A 20,544-nucleotide genomic window follows, 5' to 3' on the forward strand; every position below is an offset into this window, starting at 1 on the left:
GTCATGAGCGCACATCATGCACACAGCAATTATAGCGAGCACAAAGCTCAGCTCTTGCTGAGCTACACAGCTCCCATCCCGCAGCCTGTTGGGCAGAAACTTTTCACTTCCACGTTTGTACACAAAAATAAGCCTGGCAGCAGCAATACACTTTCTCATGAGCACACACACATTTGCTTACAGTTTCTCATAACGCCAGCAAGTCGTGGGGAAACCTCACAGTAAAAGTGCGATGGATAGCACTTGACAGCCAGCAGGAGAGCATAACTGTTGGCTGTTTTTGCTTTCTGGGGGGTTAGAGAAGGGAGTGTTATGGAGCACTGCACAGTGACAGGAAAGGGAGAATTGCAAAGTGAATCAGCATGTGTGGTCAGCTGGTGGACTGAAAAGGGAGGTCAAAGATTCATAGATAATCTCCACCGCTGACCTTATTTTATAGATGCATTAAATACATTCCAGGAGCAATGAAGTGATAAAATGTATTTCCCTACACAGCCACCCACCTCTGCCTTAGTTATAAGGGTTTTTTTGTGCTCAGTGTTTCCCACATTTACACAGAATTCTTAAAAATTTGCTGAGAGAGAATATATAGGTGCAAGTTATTTTAAAGTCTCTTTCTTTTTCCATCACAATAGGTAAAATGAGGCACAGAGACAATATTAACCAAACTCATTTTACAATTAAAACAATAATAATCCAGAACATTAACAGTATTTAATATTATTAAGCGACACTTAGCAAAGTTGTTGTTTGTTTGCCAATACATAAATAAACACTGGAATAGAAAAGGAACAAAACTCTGAAGGAAAACTGAAGCACCTCCTGAACTTTAGAGTCAGCATCATTGCAGCTAAACTGCTGTCCCAACTCTTGGCTTCGATTTGTGTCAAGGCAGTACTTTGGTTTGTCTCGCTCTGCTCTTCTACAGATCCATTGTTTTTGTGTACATTCAGGTGTGACATCACTGTGAGAAGCAGCTGTGATTAGATTAAATTGTTTTCTTTATTATTCATCATCACAATAAGGTGCTGGAAACTCTTCATTTGGAAAGTGTTTGCATTTTTCAGAAATTGTGCTGCATTTAAACTAATTTCTACATGTCTTTTGATTGAAACACATTATAATTAAGCAATAAGTAGTTTATTCTAAAAAATATGTTTATGGTGATAACTGACCACTTTGCTTGATATTTATTCATATGGTTGACTATATCCAACAAGTTTGGTCAATAGCAGCTACTGAGTGAAATATTTACACTACAGATTCTCTTCTCCTGGCCCCTCAGTGACTACAGCATGTTAGCAACATGAAAGTATGGGCTGGTTAGTGCTTGTAGGCATTTAAATTATGAATACAGAAGAGGGAAAATTTATTTTTTTATTCTTTTTGAAATTATAAGTTTGTTCAGTTACACAAAAAATGATCGTAATTTAGTTTTTGATGGTTAAGCGTGTAAAAAATGTAACTTATTCAGAAAAAAAACACATTACATCAGCATAAAATAGATTTTTTTATGCTTCTCAATGAATTATGTATTTAAACCGCAAGCAAAACTTGATTTAGAACTTAGTGGAGAAACCTTTACTGACAAGCATAGTAGTGATCCATTTCTTCTATTTGTCTAGCAGGTTTGCTGATATCTTAGGGAGCATTTTGTTCCACTCTTCTGTAGAAATTCTATAATTCCATAGTGTCCCTAATTAGTCCTCTTGGGTCACTGTACTACACATTTTGGGCATTTTCTGGTTCAACACACCTGAATCTAATGATGGTTCATAACATGGTGGGTTGAGTTAATGTCAGAGAAATTTGTTTTGGTCTTATCTAAACTTTGCACTTTCTGCTAACTATTTAAATATTTTAGAAAGTCACTGGGAATGCAGGATGAGTAGTAGCAGGAGCCTGCCAGACTTAAATCCAAAGTGATGGCTGGCTCCCTCACCTGACTTATGATCATCCTCATTATATTAGGCCAGATCTTGCTTGGAGATCCAAATCTTGGACAACTGATGGTCATTTTAGGCTTCTTACAATTCTAAATAGCACCATCAGCAGCTGTCACACTTAAGATAAAAACCAAGGAAATATTTCTGATCACAAAACATGAACAGTTAAGGCTTTGAAAATTCACCTGCCAAGCCTGTTAAGTTTTAACTGCTTTAATATTGACAAGCTATAAACTAATTTATAAGCTATTTTAAATAGAACTAATTACCCCATGTAATCTTTGTGCCTGTAATGTAATATTGTGAAACTTTAATATTTTTACACAGCATCTCCCACACTATGAGATGCAGTGGGAATCTCATATTGATCTAAGTCTAATCTGTAATGGATTGATTGAGCCATGTGCCTCTTGGCTTGCAGGGAATAAGGTATTTATTTTCCTGAGTGTCATCCAAATCAATGTTTAATTTTCATGTGGGTTTGTCTCCTATATTGTTGGTTAGCATTTTGTTTCTTTCCATTTAAATAAACTTCAAGTAGCTGGAAGAAGGAAAATTAGGTGAAATTCATTTACTGGAAAAGGTCGAACTGAGGATACTGTATATCAGCCATTATAGTTGTATCTGATGAGATGGCTTTTGTAACAAAGATCAAGTCCAGTCTCCGAACAGTAATGATGTTGTCTCACTTTGGCAAGAGTTAAAGAAATCCTCTTTGGGAATTGATTCAGCTTAGAGACAACTTCATCGGTATCCTGTGTGGAATATCGTCTCCTTCCATGCATACAGTTTGGTCACACACACACACTTTTCTATCACCCCCCATCATGGCCAGTGGCTGTATGAGGCCTTTATTATGTGTCTGAATAATGCAAAAATCTTTTCACAAATCAGAGGTTGTTCATTCCCTCATTGCACCCCCCACTGCCCAGCACACCCTGAGCGGAAGATAGCCAGAATATTTCTTCTTTTCGCTTCTCTTTAATAATGATTTTCTCCCCATCTCCCCTCCATGCACCACATTTTCAGTATCTCACACTTCTCCCCTTGAGGCTCTACTCATTATGTAGTGCACTTACTGTAATTTATTGCTCTGACATCTTTCTGTTTGGTTCTTATGGCTTCATCTCTCCAGCAAAAATATAGACAGAATAAAATGTGATCATGTGCACTTGCATCTCTGTCACCTTCTTTTTCTTTTCTTTTTTCTTTTTTTCTCTGAATTATGTTTTCCTCAGAGTTACCATGTACCTGTGCTCATATCCTGATTCACCCCTGAAATGAAAAGTTTTTATCATCTTAATCTTCAATTTCAATTTAGTTCCCTTATACTTTGAGGATCCTCACAGACTGAAATCCCAGGCGAGTTTGGAAGGAAACGGGTGGTTGAGTCAGAAAAAAGACTGATGAGGTGGGAGGAAGAGCTTGTATTACGTCAGGCATCCTTCTGGCTTATTAGTAAGTGATGTTGGGAAAAAAGCCAATCTCAGAGGAGTGTGACAGTTATGGATTGTGTGTTTACAGGTATGGTAGTAGTTAAAAGGAGAGTGTTTGAGTGGATACATTCTGACTGGTGGATTTCTTTGTAAACCCAGAGAGGTTGGAGTAGGTTCATTATACAGAGGCGTCTGGACAATTAACAAAAGTACATTATGGGAGAAAATATTTTTTTCTCTATTTAGGCAAATGCAGTTATGTGAAACTTAAATATAAGAGTCTGTAGGAAATAAATGGTGTATTGGCTGATGCCTGGGTACATGCATGTCAGAACTCTTTCTTGACAGAGACCACAGCAGAGGAAGCATTGTTCAAGTTCAGGTTATCAGATAACTGATTACACACTAATCACATTAGCTAACTGCTACTCCTGTGAAAACAAGAAATATAGTGTAGTATTTCACACACTTTATTTCCATAGTTGGTTGATGGCACAATAGAAAATACAATTAAGTTTTTGTCCATTTGCAGGTCTTTACTTAAAGATCTGGAAAGATCTGAATACTTGTATTCGGTTGTCTTTATTTATTTATTTTATACTATGACTCTGCATGACCTTTTTAATGTACATTACCAACGTAGTGAGGTAAAAAAAAAAGAAAGTACACCCTTTTTTTGTTAAATGTTGTACATGTTGTTGCATAGTAGAAATAATCTCCTCTTTCTCAAGTGAGCAATCACAGTAGGTGACACATTTTTCAAACAGACTTTTAAGCTGTCTGAAAAGTAAGTACACCACTGAAGTTTCTTTTGGACTTAAGGAAGACAGTTGCTGTTAACCAAATAGAGCTCACTATTAAATGAACATCATCATGAGAGAGCAATTTTGTAACACCACCAACTATCAGTTTGCTGCTCTAGAGCAAGAGTTTGTGTGAAAACAAATTGCCAAGAAGGAAACAACTAGGCAAATTAGTCCAGCAGTGGGTGGAAAATTATTTTCAGATTGGTGTAACACTTTTGAATTCTCTGAATTAGAGAAGCAGTAATTAAGAAAGACTGGATAAGAACAATTTGTTTTAGTGTTTCTGTTAAACTGCTCTGTCTTTTTCATTAAGAAGAGTGTTGACATATTTCTAGCTATGTTCCTTGCACATAAACAAGAAGAGTTAATAAGAAAACATTTTATTTAACAAGATAAAAAATTCTTGCAAAAGTATTTATTTTATTAATTTTCATATTTTTGTTCCAAATGCCTTTTATGTTATAAGGATTTTATAGATCAACAAGATATAGTGCATGACAGAGAAATATAACACCTGAAAACAGTACATAGACATATACTGCAGATTTTTATGTACTAACAAAATATTTCCGCTTCCATTGGTTCATAAAAATGTTTTATCTAATGTGTTTAAAAAGCAGTAGTCCTTTTTTTTCATGTCCATATTGAATGTTGTTTGGTTTATTTATGCTGTATCTAAAAAAAAAAGTTTTATATGGTCAATCAGCTTTTCTCCTGTTTAGTCAAGGTCCTTGCATGGTAGAATAACATGATAAACAACTCACCTGCTGCTTTCACAACCGTCCTCTCTCAGCTCTCTGTCTGTCAGAGCTCAACAGGGGCTGCAGCCTACAAGCATCCATATGTATGACTTCAGGTCCTCTTCCTAGAATAGGACACTGTTTCTTAGAACTGCTCATTTTGTAGTGCAATGGTTCATTCTAAAAAAGATTCTAAACGTGTTCAAAGTAATATTGGAAAGCTAAAATTGTGTTGCGTGTGCTCACTAGAGAGGAAAATGTGTGTTTCTGTGCCTTGGCGTGGATTCTTGTGAGCCTGAGGGGAGAAGTTGGAAGGAGGGTGATAATTATAGAAAGTGAATGGAATAAGGTGCCGTGTACTGGGGCTAATGAAGGCAAGAAAGAGAAGAGACAAAGGATGTGTGTAGGAGTTGTTTAAGACATACGGTGAGCTCACTGACTTGAGGATGATGCATTGGTTCGTAAGTTCTAGTACTCCCAGTCAAACCATCACTTTGACTGCATCCTGGCACATATTTTATTCAAGGAGACTAACGCAGAGACAAACATACACAAGCTTACTTTTAAGTACACACATAAGTTACAAAAATTACTATAATTTCAGGCATATGCCTTTATACATCGATGTCTTTCTTTGCTTCTGATGTTTTCCTTAAAGACATACTGAGCAAACTTTGGATTTTATCCAAATTAAAATTCTGTTTTTAGAAATCTATTATCCACATTTTGCGATGATATTACAGTATTTTAATAAGCTTAGTGTTAATTTGTAATTTATCCTACAGTGTCTTGCAAAGCTCATTTTTAGGTCTCACCCTGCCTGCCACTGGGTGAGGATACAGGGCAATACACTTTTGAAAAAAAAAATCCAAGCCATTTTTATTATCTTTGACCAATTATGAAGCTTTATATTACAAAAAAATGTAATATGATATTTAAGCGGTTTTTTGGAGAGGTTTAAGCAATTTAAGATCAGTGTGTTTACATGCCTGTTAAAATTAGTTTTACTGCAGGCGCATTTATGTTTAATCTAGTCTTTAAATTTTAACATGTTTCTTTGCAGTGGAGAGGTCCAGCCTGAATCCGAGCCAGAGAGGTCCAAGTTTGTCAAAAATTTCAGTTGAAACTTACAAAAGTTAATTTGTAATTCTAATACGATTTTAATTGCTAGTTCATGTGAAGGTCAAAAAACTTTCCCCAAAAGCTGATACCCCATGCATACTGTCTTATTTTCATTAGAAAAGCACCAAAGTTAAGCGGTGTACTTTGGGCAACAAACAAAAATGAAAACTGATTGCTAGAAGTCCAGCTAATTGTGGGGTCATAATAGTATTTTTAGTGTGTTTCACTTGAACATTTTATTCTGAGGAGCAAATGTGTCAGGTTTTGTGTAGCTTGGCAATTTTAAGCTCATTTAAGGCAATGAGAAAACAATTATAAAGAGAAATAAAAATAAATATCCTCTACAAATCAAATTTGCACTTTGTCATTTAAAACCACCAAGAGGTGGCTGGAAAAAAAAAAAAAAAAGAAAAAAATCTGGTAGCACAAATTGTCCCTAGAATATATTAAAGGTTAAGTTTGTGAGTTGTGAGATACATTTTCGTAAACGGCAAAAAAAAAAAAAAAAGAAATTGCTAAAAGTAAAAGATAAATAAATAAAAAGTATTGCTGAAATCTAATTCTTGTGAACCCATTATTGCCTTGTGCTATAAATTGGATGCATTATGCACCAGTTCTATGCCAAGGGGCGATTGGTGTTTTGTTGCTAATCCTTACGTGAATTCAAGTCTTTTTCTGAACATCTGTGAAGGGAAACTTTCTCAGCTTTAATAAATAGTTTTGGTCTGTGAATGGAGCAATAATAAAAACAAATGTGAGGCACTGTTCCTTTCTGTATGCAAAGTGTTCTCTGGATACATTCTATCTCAAAGACTGCTACCGTCGCAACTTCCACAATTACAAACCTGTGGCTACTGTTCGCGGTGCTGCATTTCCCTTCATCTTGTTTTCTCTCATTCACACAAACATGACCACACACCCAAACACACAAACAGGAAAGTCATTATTTGCTGAGTGTCTGTTCAGTGTCATGACCCTGAGCCCCCTGCTTGTTATGAAGCCAGGAGTCGCTGGCTGCAAACATATAAAACAGGACACACAGCAGGTTGCTGCCTCTAATGATGATCTGCTTGGTGACGGTTGTGCTCATGACTACTGGTGTTTTACATGCCCCAGTGTGCTGTGTGGATGTCACTGTGCTCTGCAAATTAGAATGGTAATAATGTGTATCTACCTTCATGCTCTCTCTCATGTTCATCTATCCATGTTTTTGATATGCGGATGTTTATTAATACATTGTGCGCTTTATGGTTTTGTTAAGTGTAGGCGTGTATATGTGTGTGTGAAATACTATATAACTGCAAATTTATAGGCATGCCTCCATGCTCTTCAATGATGTGAGACGGAGCCATGAATCAGATCAACCTGTAATGAATTCCGATGGCCCATGGAAGACAGAGGGGAGGAAGACGGGAGCAGGGAAAGGAGGAGCAGAAGAAGGAGTAGGAGCAGCAGCAAAGGCGTGGCTGAGGAGATGAGGAAGGGGCAGAGAGGAGAATGGTTGGAAAAGTGAAGGAAAATAATAAAAGAGAATAATGAGGGAGGGAACAAACAGTGTGAAGCTGCACGGGTTCATTGATTAATCACAAAAAAAAAAAAAAAAACATAATTCAGTCCAGTCTCCCGCTTCTCTCTTTTAACTGAAAACAGCGGATGTTTTTGTCATTATTACTGTTTCCAGAGAAACCATTATATTCTGTTTGTAACTTATTTGCCTAAAGTTAAATAAGGACTAATCTAATTCAGGAGGTTCTTTATTAAAAACTGAGTTTCTTTGTGTTTGATGAAAAGCAAACTTCTAAATGGAGTTTCACATTATCTTAATGCCTTTTCAGTGCCTTGTGGCTTCCATTCTTTAATAGGCTGAACTAGTAGCTTCAGTGGGGAGAAATCATCACGGTGAACATTTAGACATTTCCTCTCATATCACAGTTTTTGAAAAATTAACACAACCAAATACCTAAACTTAGTCTTATCATTATATCAGTTTTAGTAGTTTCTCTTAATTGTACCTTCAAGTCCATTTTCTTTCCAACTAGATATAACATTCACTTTCTTAACATCAGTGGTAAATAGCTGGCAAATTCTGTCAGTTTTAAAGCTGCAGTGGGTAGCTTTTAGAAAATTATGTTGACAAAAATATGCTGCTCTCGATCAAAAAAAACTAAGAGCAAACTGTTTTTATTCAAATAAAGTTACCCAATGTGAGGTTCATAGAATATGTAAGCCAGGGGCGTCAAACTCCAGTCCTAATCAGCCAGTGTCCTGCAACTTTTAGGTGTGCCTCTGCGGCACCACAGCTGAATAGAAAAAATAGGTCATTAGCAAGGCTCTGGAGAACTTATCTACACCAAGAGGAGGTAATTAAGCCATTTTATTCCAGTGTTTTGTACCTGTGGCACATCTAAAAACTGCAGGACTGGACTTTGACACCTGTGATGTAAGAAGTGTACTATAATTCAGGTAAAATTTAATCTTTTAAGTATCTCATTGTTTTACTAATTGCACAGAAGTAATAAGAAACTCACACTGTATTTTTTAAAGAATCTCAAAACGTGTGATGAAGAATGGGTAGGTTTGGCTTCAGAAAGAAACTTTGATGTCTTTCTCTCTTTTGCTCCTCTACAGCCTGGATGAAAAGCAGACAGGTCTTGACATGATGTTCAAAATACATTTTGATTTAGAAGCTTTTAACATCTATGTGCTTCCTCTGATTCATTTAGCCATATTACTGACTTTGACATTTGCTAAATTTGAGTCTGTTACAGTACATTCTGTCAGGAACAGTGTGCACAGTTTAGAGGACTGTCGTCAACACTACCTGGTAGTGCCTATTATGGTGCATTCACAGATTGGGCAAAGATGAGATTTTTCTGTTTTCTGGTGAAAAGTAAAATGCATGAATTCTATTTACCTCACCCTTTAAGAAAGCAACGTCCGTTTTAAACAGCTGTGGTATATTGTCATATATACAAACAAGATGTATTGGAGGCTACTTTGATTTCCTCAGACAAACTGGTACTGTATTGGACTTTGTGTAACTGATTATATGTTGTCATACTTCACTATCACCAGTTCTTGTATCTCCACCAACTAATTGAAAACACAATTATTTTCATTGTCTAAGTAGGAAATATCAAAAAGACACAGAAATGAGTCAACCTCCCTGGCTTTAAATAGTACTCCAGTTTGAACTCTTCTTCACTCGCTTTGTGTCTTTGACCCCAGAGATCTTTTGTAACTTAGTGGAGTATATATTAAGGATGTTTTTGTGACATTTTGTGAAATGTGCTTGTGTTGTGGATAAACTGTTAAATTCCACCTAATTACTGTTTCTGTGTTGGTGCTGTTTTCTCTATAGTGTGTGAGGTGAATACAATATGAGCCATGAACTAACTCGCAGAAACACTTGTGCTTTTTGGTTTTCTGATGATTACCATTTTAACAAAGCATTTAAACATTGCTCTGGCAGATTCAGTTAGAAAACTTTGAAGATGTGGTTCATGAAGATGTGGCATCTTTGCTGTCACAGCTGGTGTGACCCAATCTGAAGATGCTCACCAGTTGTTTCTAACATGACCTGCTCTTTCAGATTCAATCAAAACCCTAATCACAAACTTTAATAGCTTCTTTGTACCACCTCATTTTCTTTTTGTTGCACACATCGTCCATCTTTACATATAATTCACAAGTAGAAAGAAAGCAAACAAGACAATATTGAATAGCTTTGTCAGTTTTTCTTGCTCTGTATCATTTTATATTAATCCAAGCTTGCAATCATTTGTTTATATGAAGTCAAAAATGTCTGCAGGCGGAACAATGAAGCAACTTGTATGACACTGCGGCTTAAAATGAATATTTTCAATAACATGGCTCATGTGCTGAATACGAAACAGAAAAAAAAAATGTTTGAGTGTTAAAAATCTTTTTGATAGAACCACTTTAGAATTAGATAAGGATAGATTGATCCATTTGCACACACACATATATATATATATATATATATATATATATATATATATATATATATATATATATATATATATATATATATATACACACATATATATATATATATATATATATATATATATATATATATGTGTGTGTGTGTGTGTGTGTGTGTGTGTGTGCAAATGGATCAATCTATCCTTATATATATAAGGATAGATTATATATATATAATCTATCCTTATATAGGTTATATATATATATAACCTATATAAGGTTATATAAAATTATTATTATTAATAATAATGGTTTTTTTTTTCTAAGTTTGCAAAATGTAAACCACTGGGAACTTAAGAGAGTTGGTGTACTTATTTTGCCCCAAAGTAGCATCTTGATTATCAAAGATATATCTCTTTTATTAGATAAATAAAATATGCATTTCCAAAACAAGTGCTGTGCTTTAAATGCTTGCTTACATAGATAAACAGAAAATAGCTGAATGAAGTCAAATGAACTGGAAATAAATGAATAATAAAATAGCACAGAATATTAAAATATTGATCACCATAAATATAGTCTGTCTAAAAGCTTCCTTGCATCCTTTGTTTGTTGCATTATTGCCATTTGTTTTCTTTTTCATTCTTTAAAAGTGATGGAGAAAAAGTATGCATGGTGACCATTTTCTCTTAACATTTAAAATCATGCTAGCACACAAAACCCGACACAATGTGCTCCCATTCCAGCTGTGTTAAACACAATGTGTTCTTTGGTAACACACACATACACACGCCCACACGCATGCATGTAAAGCACCAGAGCAGACTTGAAAAAGAAAAAGAAAAATGTGCATGAACTGAATTAGTATTTGAAAGCTGCGTTTTTGCAGAACAGTTGTCCTGTGAATTAAAAAAAAAAATAGTTTTATGCAGTTTGACTGGCTTTCAAGAGATTTGCTCTCTGTTGCAGATTTGCCTGCAGGTTAGGTGCATCCCTTGGCTTCTCAATCAAACGCAAACTGACTGACGATCAATGATACATTAACAGCTCAACAACAAGAGCAAACAAAATGAACACTGCTACATTAAATGTGCAATATGCTAGAGATCAACCTAACAAGCAGCAGCTTTGACATAGTTTCTTATTCTTAATCCCCCTGAGGCTGGTTGTGTAGGATGTGTTTGTTTTTCTAACAATGGTTTTATTCACATGTGGGTTTTAATAAATTCAAAACCAACAAGGCTGTTTGTTGTAGATTTTCCACTCTTAATTTTCTGAAGTCTTACAATAGTGATGCTGACATAAATAGTGAGAGATGCTTTTCTAATGCAGGTTATACAAAGTAATGTTTCGAAGTTGAACAATTAGACCTTTCTGTGAAATCAAATATCTTCAGCAGCAACAGCAAATGTCATGCAGAGTTTTATAATAGTCACTAATTTTATGAATATTAAATCTTACAATCTCAAAAAGAAGCTTATATGCAAACAGATAGTTCATACATCACATAAAACATCTCATTAGAGTCATTTTTACTGTTTGTAGTTGATTTTTTTTAATTCAAATTTCTCCATCCAATTATTATAGGTTGTACCAATATTTCTCAGCTGAATGAGAAACAACAATACATTCAAGAAAATTTGGTAATAATAAAATAGATTTAATTTGTCATCAGATCTATTTGTAAAGATGATCAGAACAGGCTGAAATAGCAAGATTTCTTCTGTGAGGATCTTGAGCCAAGTTCTTGTAAAAACCACATGGCATTCCATTAAAATTATCCTTCGAGCGCCAACTGTGTTTTCTGCAGAACTGCTACATCACCCACTATGTTTGCCAAAATGGATCCCCAGGTTGACAGACTCGCAATGAGCCCGAGTCTACCAGCTAGCAATATCTTGCATGCAACCAGACTGATTCTATATCCTCTTTTAAAAGCTATGATCATTCATAAATGTGAGCTTCAATTCGGCAAAGCATTCTGTCTGGGCATTCATTCTTCATGGGAGTCTAATCCAAATGGATGATGATAGCAAGAAATTTTGGGCATCTCATATTCAGCAAAGATTGGTGATTTCTGTATTTTTGTCCTGAGTCCTCCAGCCAATTGGCTGCACTGTCTGTATTGCCACATCATACACTTGAGACAATTTTACATTTTACAAATGCATGGAGATGGCATGGCTTAAAAAAACAATATGTTGCTTGGTTATTGCTCAATTTATATTTTGTGAAATCATGTAGTGAAGGTCCACTGTACTGCATTATCCACCTGTACATGTATGGATCATTATTAAGGTAAACACCAACTAACCTTACACATTCTGGCTCATTAAAGTGTGACTAGTCTAGTTGTTGCTTCATTAGACTGGCAGTTGAATTAAGAACAATGATTGGAATCTCAGCTAATCAATGTGATGAATGAGTTTCTGTGATTGTTTTTTCTTATATGAAATTTTAATGAGGTGGGATTGGCTCCAGAAACCACAATTATGACGAAACCACAAAAATATGCAAATGTATGACAATCTACACATAATGTTGCTGTACATGTAGGTCTTATAAAGATCTGACTGTGACATGCTGTTAGTAACTAGATATTTTTTATTCAAAATATTGTCAAAATACTCACCCTCTAATTTCAGAATATTTACTTACAAGTCATTTTGCCATTTCAACTCTTTCCTTTATGAAATCATGTATTAAAGTGTATAAATGTAACAGGTAGAGTTGTCTTTTTTATTACTATTTAAAAAGACAATTGGCAAAATCACATTTTATTCAATAAATAAGAAACATTTAAAAATAATTTAGCGGCAGTGCTCTGCATGTCATACATCTTTAAAAGTCTGTTATGTTCGCTGTGGTCATATCTACAAAATGCAAACAGCAACATTTTAATATAGCACACCTACACACAAGTGTGGTGGCTTCCAAAAATAAAATCAGCGTCTGAATGGATGGTGGAATTTGACAGCAGAGTTTGAAGAGTATGCTGGGTAGAACATTACTTGTATGTCAATATCAGCAAGAGGACTTTAATTTGAACATTTAAAGCTTATTAAACAACAGCATTACGTGTCCTCAATTTAGTAATGTAAGGTAATATATTTCAGTTCAAATGCTTTTGAACCACCCAAAACTGTGCTCACTTTATTTTACTTGCAAGAAGCAAAACTTTCTTTACAACCTTTTTAAAGAGGTTTCGATCAATGATTCCTCAGGCATTCTGAAAGTTTTTCAAAGTTCTTCTGTAAAGGGGAGAGCACATTGTGAGAACCGAATTGGATCTCATCGGCTTATACTCATCAGGTGGTACTTTTTTATTTATTTTTATTTTTTTACTGAAGTGGGTCAAGACATGGGAGATTACTGGGCAACCTCGTTTTTACTCATTTTCTGTCGAGGGTTACCATGGAAGCATGTTGGCATGTTTCAAAAAGAGCAAAGTGGATGAGTAGAGACCGAAGGATGAGTCACTGAAAAAAAAGAAGGCAAAAATAAAAGTAAGGCTTTAAAAAACAGCAAACCCCCCCCCCCCCCCCCAGAAACATTGAAGCTGCAAGATTAATAACCCTTCAGCTGATCATCAATAGTAAGAATTGAAATTATTCAAACCCCTGACAGATTTAGGTTTGAAGTAATCTTTGTTTTATCAGGATGATCCTCCTTATGGGATGCAGTTTTGACATGATGTAATGACACAAAGTTTTCATGGCATTTTTATAAAAAATAAAATACATACTTATTTAAAAAATAATAATAATAATTGATACACCCCATTACATTGTGCTATTTCCTTTTGATCTGTCAATGCAGTACATGTCACTATCATAAACACATTTTATAATGAAAATTATTTGAAATCTAAATCTGACAGCAGTATGAATAATTTTCAACTTAATGGTTCATATGCCATCTTTTCAATTGAAAGCTCCTCTGGATTCACCTTGATTTTCCTTAGTCACTGCTATTGTCAGTTTGACAGGCTGCTACTAACAAAGGAGTCTAAAGAGTTGATTTAAAATAGGTTGTCTCCTACGTGTCATAACACTGGTTCACTTGGAGTCTAGGAGCCCTTCATGCCTGGATGATTAATTTTTCAGAGTTGAGTGGGATAACAATTGTTGTAAAATGCTAACATACTGGACTGAACTGAGTCACAATCTGTAGAAAGAAACTGAGAGACTTTCAGAAAGTCAGATAGTGATGACGCATCATTGGAAGCAAAGTGTAAAGAAACATTAAATGTCTTAAAACTGTTAAACAACATGGTGGGTCTCTAACAAGCTAACACTAATACAGTGGTAGCTTGTACTGCTACAAGCTACAGTTAGTCATTTAAAACATTTCAGAAAAAACATTTCATAAGGTTTTGAAGTTGTCATATTGGACGGATAACAGGCTGCGTACTGATAGATCTTAAACGTGGTTTAAATAATGATGTGTGAGGGAAAATGGAGAATATCTTAGACTCACTAAAATGAACGCATTTTCAATAAAACTGTGAAACTTACCTCAGATTGTTTTGTTAATTTGGCTGAAATGGTTGCTCTGTCTCCTATTTCAGGATGTTTCTCATCTTTCCGATGTCTAAATGTTTTGTTTTTTTCAAGAACTCTCTGCAAGTGTAATTCTAGCTTGTCTGGTAGATTAAATCTATTCTCTAACGTTTGTCTCCTTAATGAGCAAAAGAAATAGCTCAATTTCTCCTAACTTTTCACTGAAAACCAATAAGATGAAAGAAACATCTTCACAATTGTGATTTTGAATACATTTATTTTGTTTGATTTTATTTTATTTGTACACATTGTAAGATTAGAAAACAATTTTTCTGCAAGGATGTGTTCAGCTCTGTAAAGTGTAATTTATGTTTCAAGAAGAAGCAGCAGAGAGAAATGCTTCGCTTCAAACTGTCAGCAGCACACTTGTAAACTTTAATCAATACACAGAAGATAATCTTGTCCTCTGAAAAGATAAGAAAACATAAAAGGAAGTGAGATTTTTGCAATGATTTTTGGAAAGTAGGTCAGTGCATATGGAGAGAAAGACAACATAGCAACCAGACTCAGATATGAAAAAGCAACATTTACTTTCTATTTTCACATTTGTATTATCTATAAAAAGTCACATATGACAAATAATACATTCTTATCACGTTGAGAACATCGATTGCATTTTTAATAAATTCATAAATCAGCTTTAAATGTATTCCCCCTGCAGGATTTAAACAATCAGGCATAAAAATGATTACTTGTGTTTCAGCTGCAACATTTCCCAAATGAACATGCAAGCAGAAATGACTACAGTCATGCCAGTACCTTCCCAGCTGGCATCACATCATTGTTATGTGAGAGTCAGCAGCTTGAACTTGCACAGACAGGGCAGCTCAGGCCAACAACATGACTAATCACTGGTAATAATACTAACAGGTATGACTCACATTACAGAGGCTTTCCTTGCAATCTTCAATACATTTTTCATTTTGTGACACTGATGCCAAAAATAAAGAAGCTGCTCATTTTTAATCTGAAGATTATTCAAGCTTTGATTAATTTGCATTCTTTGCTCTAATCCATCAAGTTTGATGACCTTTCTTGCTCAACAAAGCCTTCCATAAAACAATAATTGTATCTAGTCTGTGATGGGAACAAATTTTTAACTTGCTTTATATCATTGCCTAAAAAATCTGACAGTTTTCAGTATTGTTCCAGTCATAGCTTTGATGTTTTTCACTGCGTTATACTCTGTCCTAGGTTTGCATGATATTAGAAAAACTGAGAATGAGATTTTCTCTAGCCTTGTGATATATAATTGTGATATGAAAAGAACCCAGGAATCAATAACTTGAATAGCTCCCTAAGTTATACTGCATCCCTGCCATCTTGTTGACAATTTCCTCCTTTTTGTGAAAGTCACAAATACTTTAGAAATATTTTGCAATGGTGGTAATAATAGTAAATATTTTGATGACAATATAAATTGCTATATATCCATTTTTATATATATATTTTCTTTTTTCCTCTCTTTTTTTCTGTGCTTTCATTATTCTATGACCTTTAGCATTTTGAGCATTAGTGTCTGGTGTGAGCATCTGCTGGTATGAGACTCTGTGCACCTGGCTAATGATTACATTCAAATGGAAAAATACAGGTTCAGAACACTTGAAATATTTTAGTTGACAATTATTACACTCCTAACAGTCTTTTGTGATATGAGTATTTTGTGAAGCAAATGTCTGCTAAATTTGCAGCATCACATATAATCTATACAAGCATCTGATATGCCACTTTTATTACTAAAGTTGAACACTTTGTGTTTATATTTTCAAGAGGTCTTCACTCTAATTCTGAGATATTGAAATGTTTTCCAAGGTTAACATGCTCCATGTCAGACAGGACTCAAAAGTCCCTTCTGTTATCAGCTGAAAGTATTTTTTGTCTTGCAGTCTGAAGAAACTGCTGACGTGTTGACATGTTGAAAATAGTTTTCCTTTAAATTGCTTCTTACTTCTCATATCTTTTACTTCAAATTAAAAAATGTAACTGACTGTTAAAATCACCAACTCTCTGACTTCTTAACTCACTGAAGTCTTTTTTTGTCTTTACTTCCGCACCAGTGCTTGCTGGTAGAGCTGACATACTTTCACAGAGATCAGATTTTTGACTTTCTCACTGTTGGATAAGCAGTCAAGACTGAGGACCATAAAAATTCAGTTTTGGCTGATTTTTCTGTATATCTTTAAATAGCACATCTTTCTAAACACTGAATGACAAAGGTCTATATATTTGGCTGTTTTATCAACTCATTGGAAAAATTATTGATAGATTGCATATGATTAAATCATAGTAATCTATCTAAATTAGATGTTACAGTACTTATAGTCTTCATATTTTACCATCAGCCCTTCCTTCAGTTTGGAAAAAATGCAAAAACAATACTTGAGCAGTTGTTCACATTGTGTGAACTTTACTTGAGCATTTCTCTATTTGTAGTTCTGATTTTGTTTAGTGTTTGAGCCCAGTAGGAAGATTTGAACTTTTAAGCATAATGACCAAACAGCCTCTCATGGCCAGGAATCCTTATACTGAATAGAAGGGACATCTTTGGAGTCTCAATGTAAATGTAGTGCTTGTTTTTTTATTGTTGTTTTCTTGCGTCTCTGTTGTACTTATAAGACATACTGTAAGTGCCTAGCACCGTCATACATTTTGCAGTTCTTGATATCTTCACTGTTTTTGTGTGTTTTATTTTTCCTTATATAAAAGCTAATCTTTGCTGTATAAGTGTGACTGCACCTGCACTCTGTTCTTCTAGTCTCTCTTTCATGAACTCGCTATTTATCTGCTCTACCTTTCTTGCCTGTAGGACTTCCTGTCTCTGCTCTGTGTGTCTTCAGTGTTTATTGTCATTGTTCCTCTGAAACCATGCCTGTGCTGACATAAAGCAGCACAGATCCAGTCTGTGCTGGATTGAGAGGGCAAAAAAAATATTGTTTTTGGGAAGATTTTTACCATGAGTAAAAAAGCTGATGTGTACACTCATAAAGATTACAATTCATAGGTCTTAGTTTCCAGATTGTGAAAACAAGACATTTCATAACTCTTATACAAAATTAAATTTAAATTGAATAAGAATTACCAACAGTCTTTGCATGTAATCAGGCTAATGGTTTAAACTTCATCAGTGTATAGAAATGACCCAAAGTATCTTCATTTTGATTTAGATAGCATCCTAAGGAATAAAGTTAAAAGGTTTTTTTTTTTTTCATAATTATGTTTCCAGTTATAGTATTTCTTAGCAGATATTTGCTTGAACAAAATTCAAAAATGTTCCTGAAAAGTATGTTTTCTTCCTGATTGAAACATTCTTTGTTTATAAAGTAAGTGGTGTCAAAATACAAACACATAGATGAATGGATTTTAGTCTGTGTTACCTACTACACTGTTTACGAAAAAAAAAAAAATGTTTTATTACACCCACATAAATCATTTGTATGTCTAGGACTAACACAGGAGTTCCTGCATTTTTAGAAGTGGCAATGAGAAACTGTTTTTTTTGGTGCAAGAAGATAAATAGTCCTGTTTCCAGCAAAGTTTTTTGATGTGCATTTTGAAGTATCACATTAGAAAAGGTTGATGGAATGGTAAAGTTCAGAAATAACATCCCCAATTACACAAAAAAGTTTATTTTTTACACTCATTTGAGGTAGAAATACATTTTCAACAAAAACTATTCTGCCTGAACCTCCCACATGGAGGGGATGACTCTAAATTTATTTTCTTTTAATCAGTAGTGCATACTAGTTTGCAAACACTGCATCATGTTTATCACAGCCAGGCACCTCTACATCTGATAAAATTATACTTTGTTTAGCCAGGTTGAATTGCTCCAAAACAGATGGAAACACCCTCAGTTTGTAATTAATTTTTTTGTGACATTTTAAAAGTTTGCTCAAAACTAACATTACAATTAGATTGAAACATATCTAGTCACAGTTTTATTCATTGTGCTTCATTCTTCCTCTGCAGGGTCTCCGCTCCATATCAGGTGAAGCACTGTAGGCTGCCAGGCCCCTGCCACCATTACCTTCCCTCCTCCTCAAGAGGCGTCATCCTTTACACAGAATCCCTCCACCCCACTTGGCCTCACCTGGCAAAACCCCATCATACAACCACCACTGGCCCCCCCTTTACCCCATGGTGGCCCCAAGGCCCACCCTCTCACTACTACTGGCTATCCTGGCCTGCACGGGGCCCGCACGCCCCTCGCCCCCCCTGCTGCTCCGGCCCCGGGAGAGAGAGAGGGACTCGGGTGGCATCAACATAGCCGTAGTCCACTCTGGCTCCTCCCTGCTCCCGGAGACGGCGGTGGTGGGAGGCGCGGGGGTTGGCGAGCCGGGTCTCGGGTCCGGTCTGGGAAACGGTCCGGGAGGAGGAGGCGGCGGAGGCGGTAGGGGGGTGACAGATACAGCCTCACTTGCAGGAGTTGTGGCCATGGCCTCTTTGTCCTCCTCAACATACCTGTCGCTGGCAGCTCTTTCCACGGAGACTGTGATGACACCATCAGGTCAAGCAAACGTCATCTACCTGGCAGTGAATGAGAGCAGTCCAGGCACATTGCTGCTGCAGCTGTGTGAGCTGCTGGCCACTACACCTCTACAGGTAGGCACAGGACACAATTTTTTCACCTTACATTATGTGTGATTCTAAATAGATATGCATTCTGAGTTACTGAAAGATGTTTCACCTGATATTTTACCTTATGCAACCTTTGTTTAACTCAGGGTTTGGTGTTTGAGGAGGAGAGACCACCCCCGCCAAACCGTGCCCCTCTAGCCCCGATGCTGGAGTTTGTCTCCGCTCAGACTGGAGTTCCTGTTGTTGCTGTCGGGGGAGGAGCCAGTCTAGGCCGAGAGCCACAGGTAAAAATGAGTTACTTGTTATTGCATCATCATCGTCCGTGTTTCTTTCATCACAACCAAAGAAAGAACTGTCTGTGATACGCAAGATAGAATGCAACAATTAAAAGATATGAACATGTTTTCTGCCTTCTTGAGCAGATTTCAGTTACATAACACTTTGAAGTTGTGGTCTATATGTAAATGGGAAATTTAATGAAGAGAAAATCTTCAGTAATTTTAATAAGACAATGTCAGTCTTTTAGAAGGTTGAACAATATTACCTTTCAAATCAGTAGAAATCATATTTTCTATCAATGTACTTTGTGTACAGCTGCATCAAATCTAGATACATGCAGTCTAAAAATCTACACATAATTTTGTTTGAGGATCACAAAATAAATGTAAAAGGAGATGTGGTATATCACATAGATAAGGTAATCTAAGTAATCTAATCAGCCTCTAACCTTTATCTTTGGTGTAAAAGTGGGAAGAATAGAAATTGTTGCTTTCCTTCTATTCTTGTTATTAAAACTGCATCAGGCAGAACTGACGAACTAAAGGGACTTGCTTTTAGAGTCAGCATGGCATCCACACCTGGGGTAATTGTTTTAAAAAATTAAATTAAAATTGTAATCATGCTTCAACAAGTGTAAAAGTTTTACCAAGTACTGAATGAAAAAAAAGAAAAAATAGTGGTCTGAACGGTCAAAATATTCAGATTTTATTGTTATTTTATTTATTTATTTATTTATTTATTTATTTATTTATTTATTTATTTATTTATTTATTTATTTATTTATTTATTTATTTATTTATTTATTTATTTATTGCAGACAACTCAGGTTAGAAAATCTATAACTACAATCCAATAATTACAATAATAGTTAACATAGCTAGCTTTTTTTGTCAACTTTATTTATTATCATTTTCAGTCTCAGTTCTGATTTTTTGACCAAAAATAGTTTAAAAATTGTGTCTTTGGAGGAATATGTACCTCATGTTATGGCTAACCTACAGGTTTGTTTGTTTGCTGTTTGATAGTAGCAGGTAGAGCATCATGGTTAATTTAGGAATTAACTACGGGAAAATCCAATCGGAATGGGAAATGGGAAAGGAAAATCAAAATCCAAAGCAAAAATTTGT

At 35.4% G+C, this 20,544-nt stretch overlaps 1 protein-coding gene across 2 annotated transcripts in view; it reads left to right on the forward strand.

The window, feature by feature from the left end:
- grin2da (glutamate receptor, ionotropic, N-methyl D-aspartate 2D, a) overlaps positions 1-20,544 on the forward strand; it is a 168,304-nt gene that overhangs the window by 52,645 nt on the left and 95,115 nt on the right. For both annotated transcript variants that reach the window (XR_006372695.1, XM_044138041.1), the window contains exons 2-3: positions 18,530-19,162; positions 19,285-19,422. Coding sequence is in view for 1 of the 2 variants with exons in the window: in XM_044138041.1 (XP_043993976.1) it covers positions 18,698-19,162; positions 19,285-19,422 (603 nt within the window). In the remaining variant the exon portion in view is untranslated. The remainder of the gene's footprint in view (positions 1-18,529; positions 19,163-19,284; positions 19,423-20,544) is intronic.

This window comes from Gambusia affinis, linkage group LG14 (assembly GCF_019740435.1).
Source record: "Gambusia affinis linkage group LG14, SWU_Gaff_1.0, whole genome shotgun sequence".
In the NCBI taxonomy this organism is placed as follows: Eukaryota; Metazoa; Chordata; class Actinopteri; order Cyprinodontiformes; family Poeciliidae; genus Gambusia; species Gambusia affinis.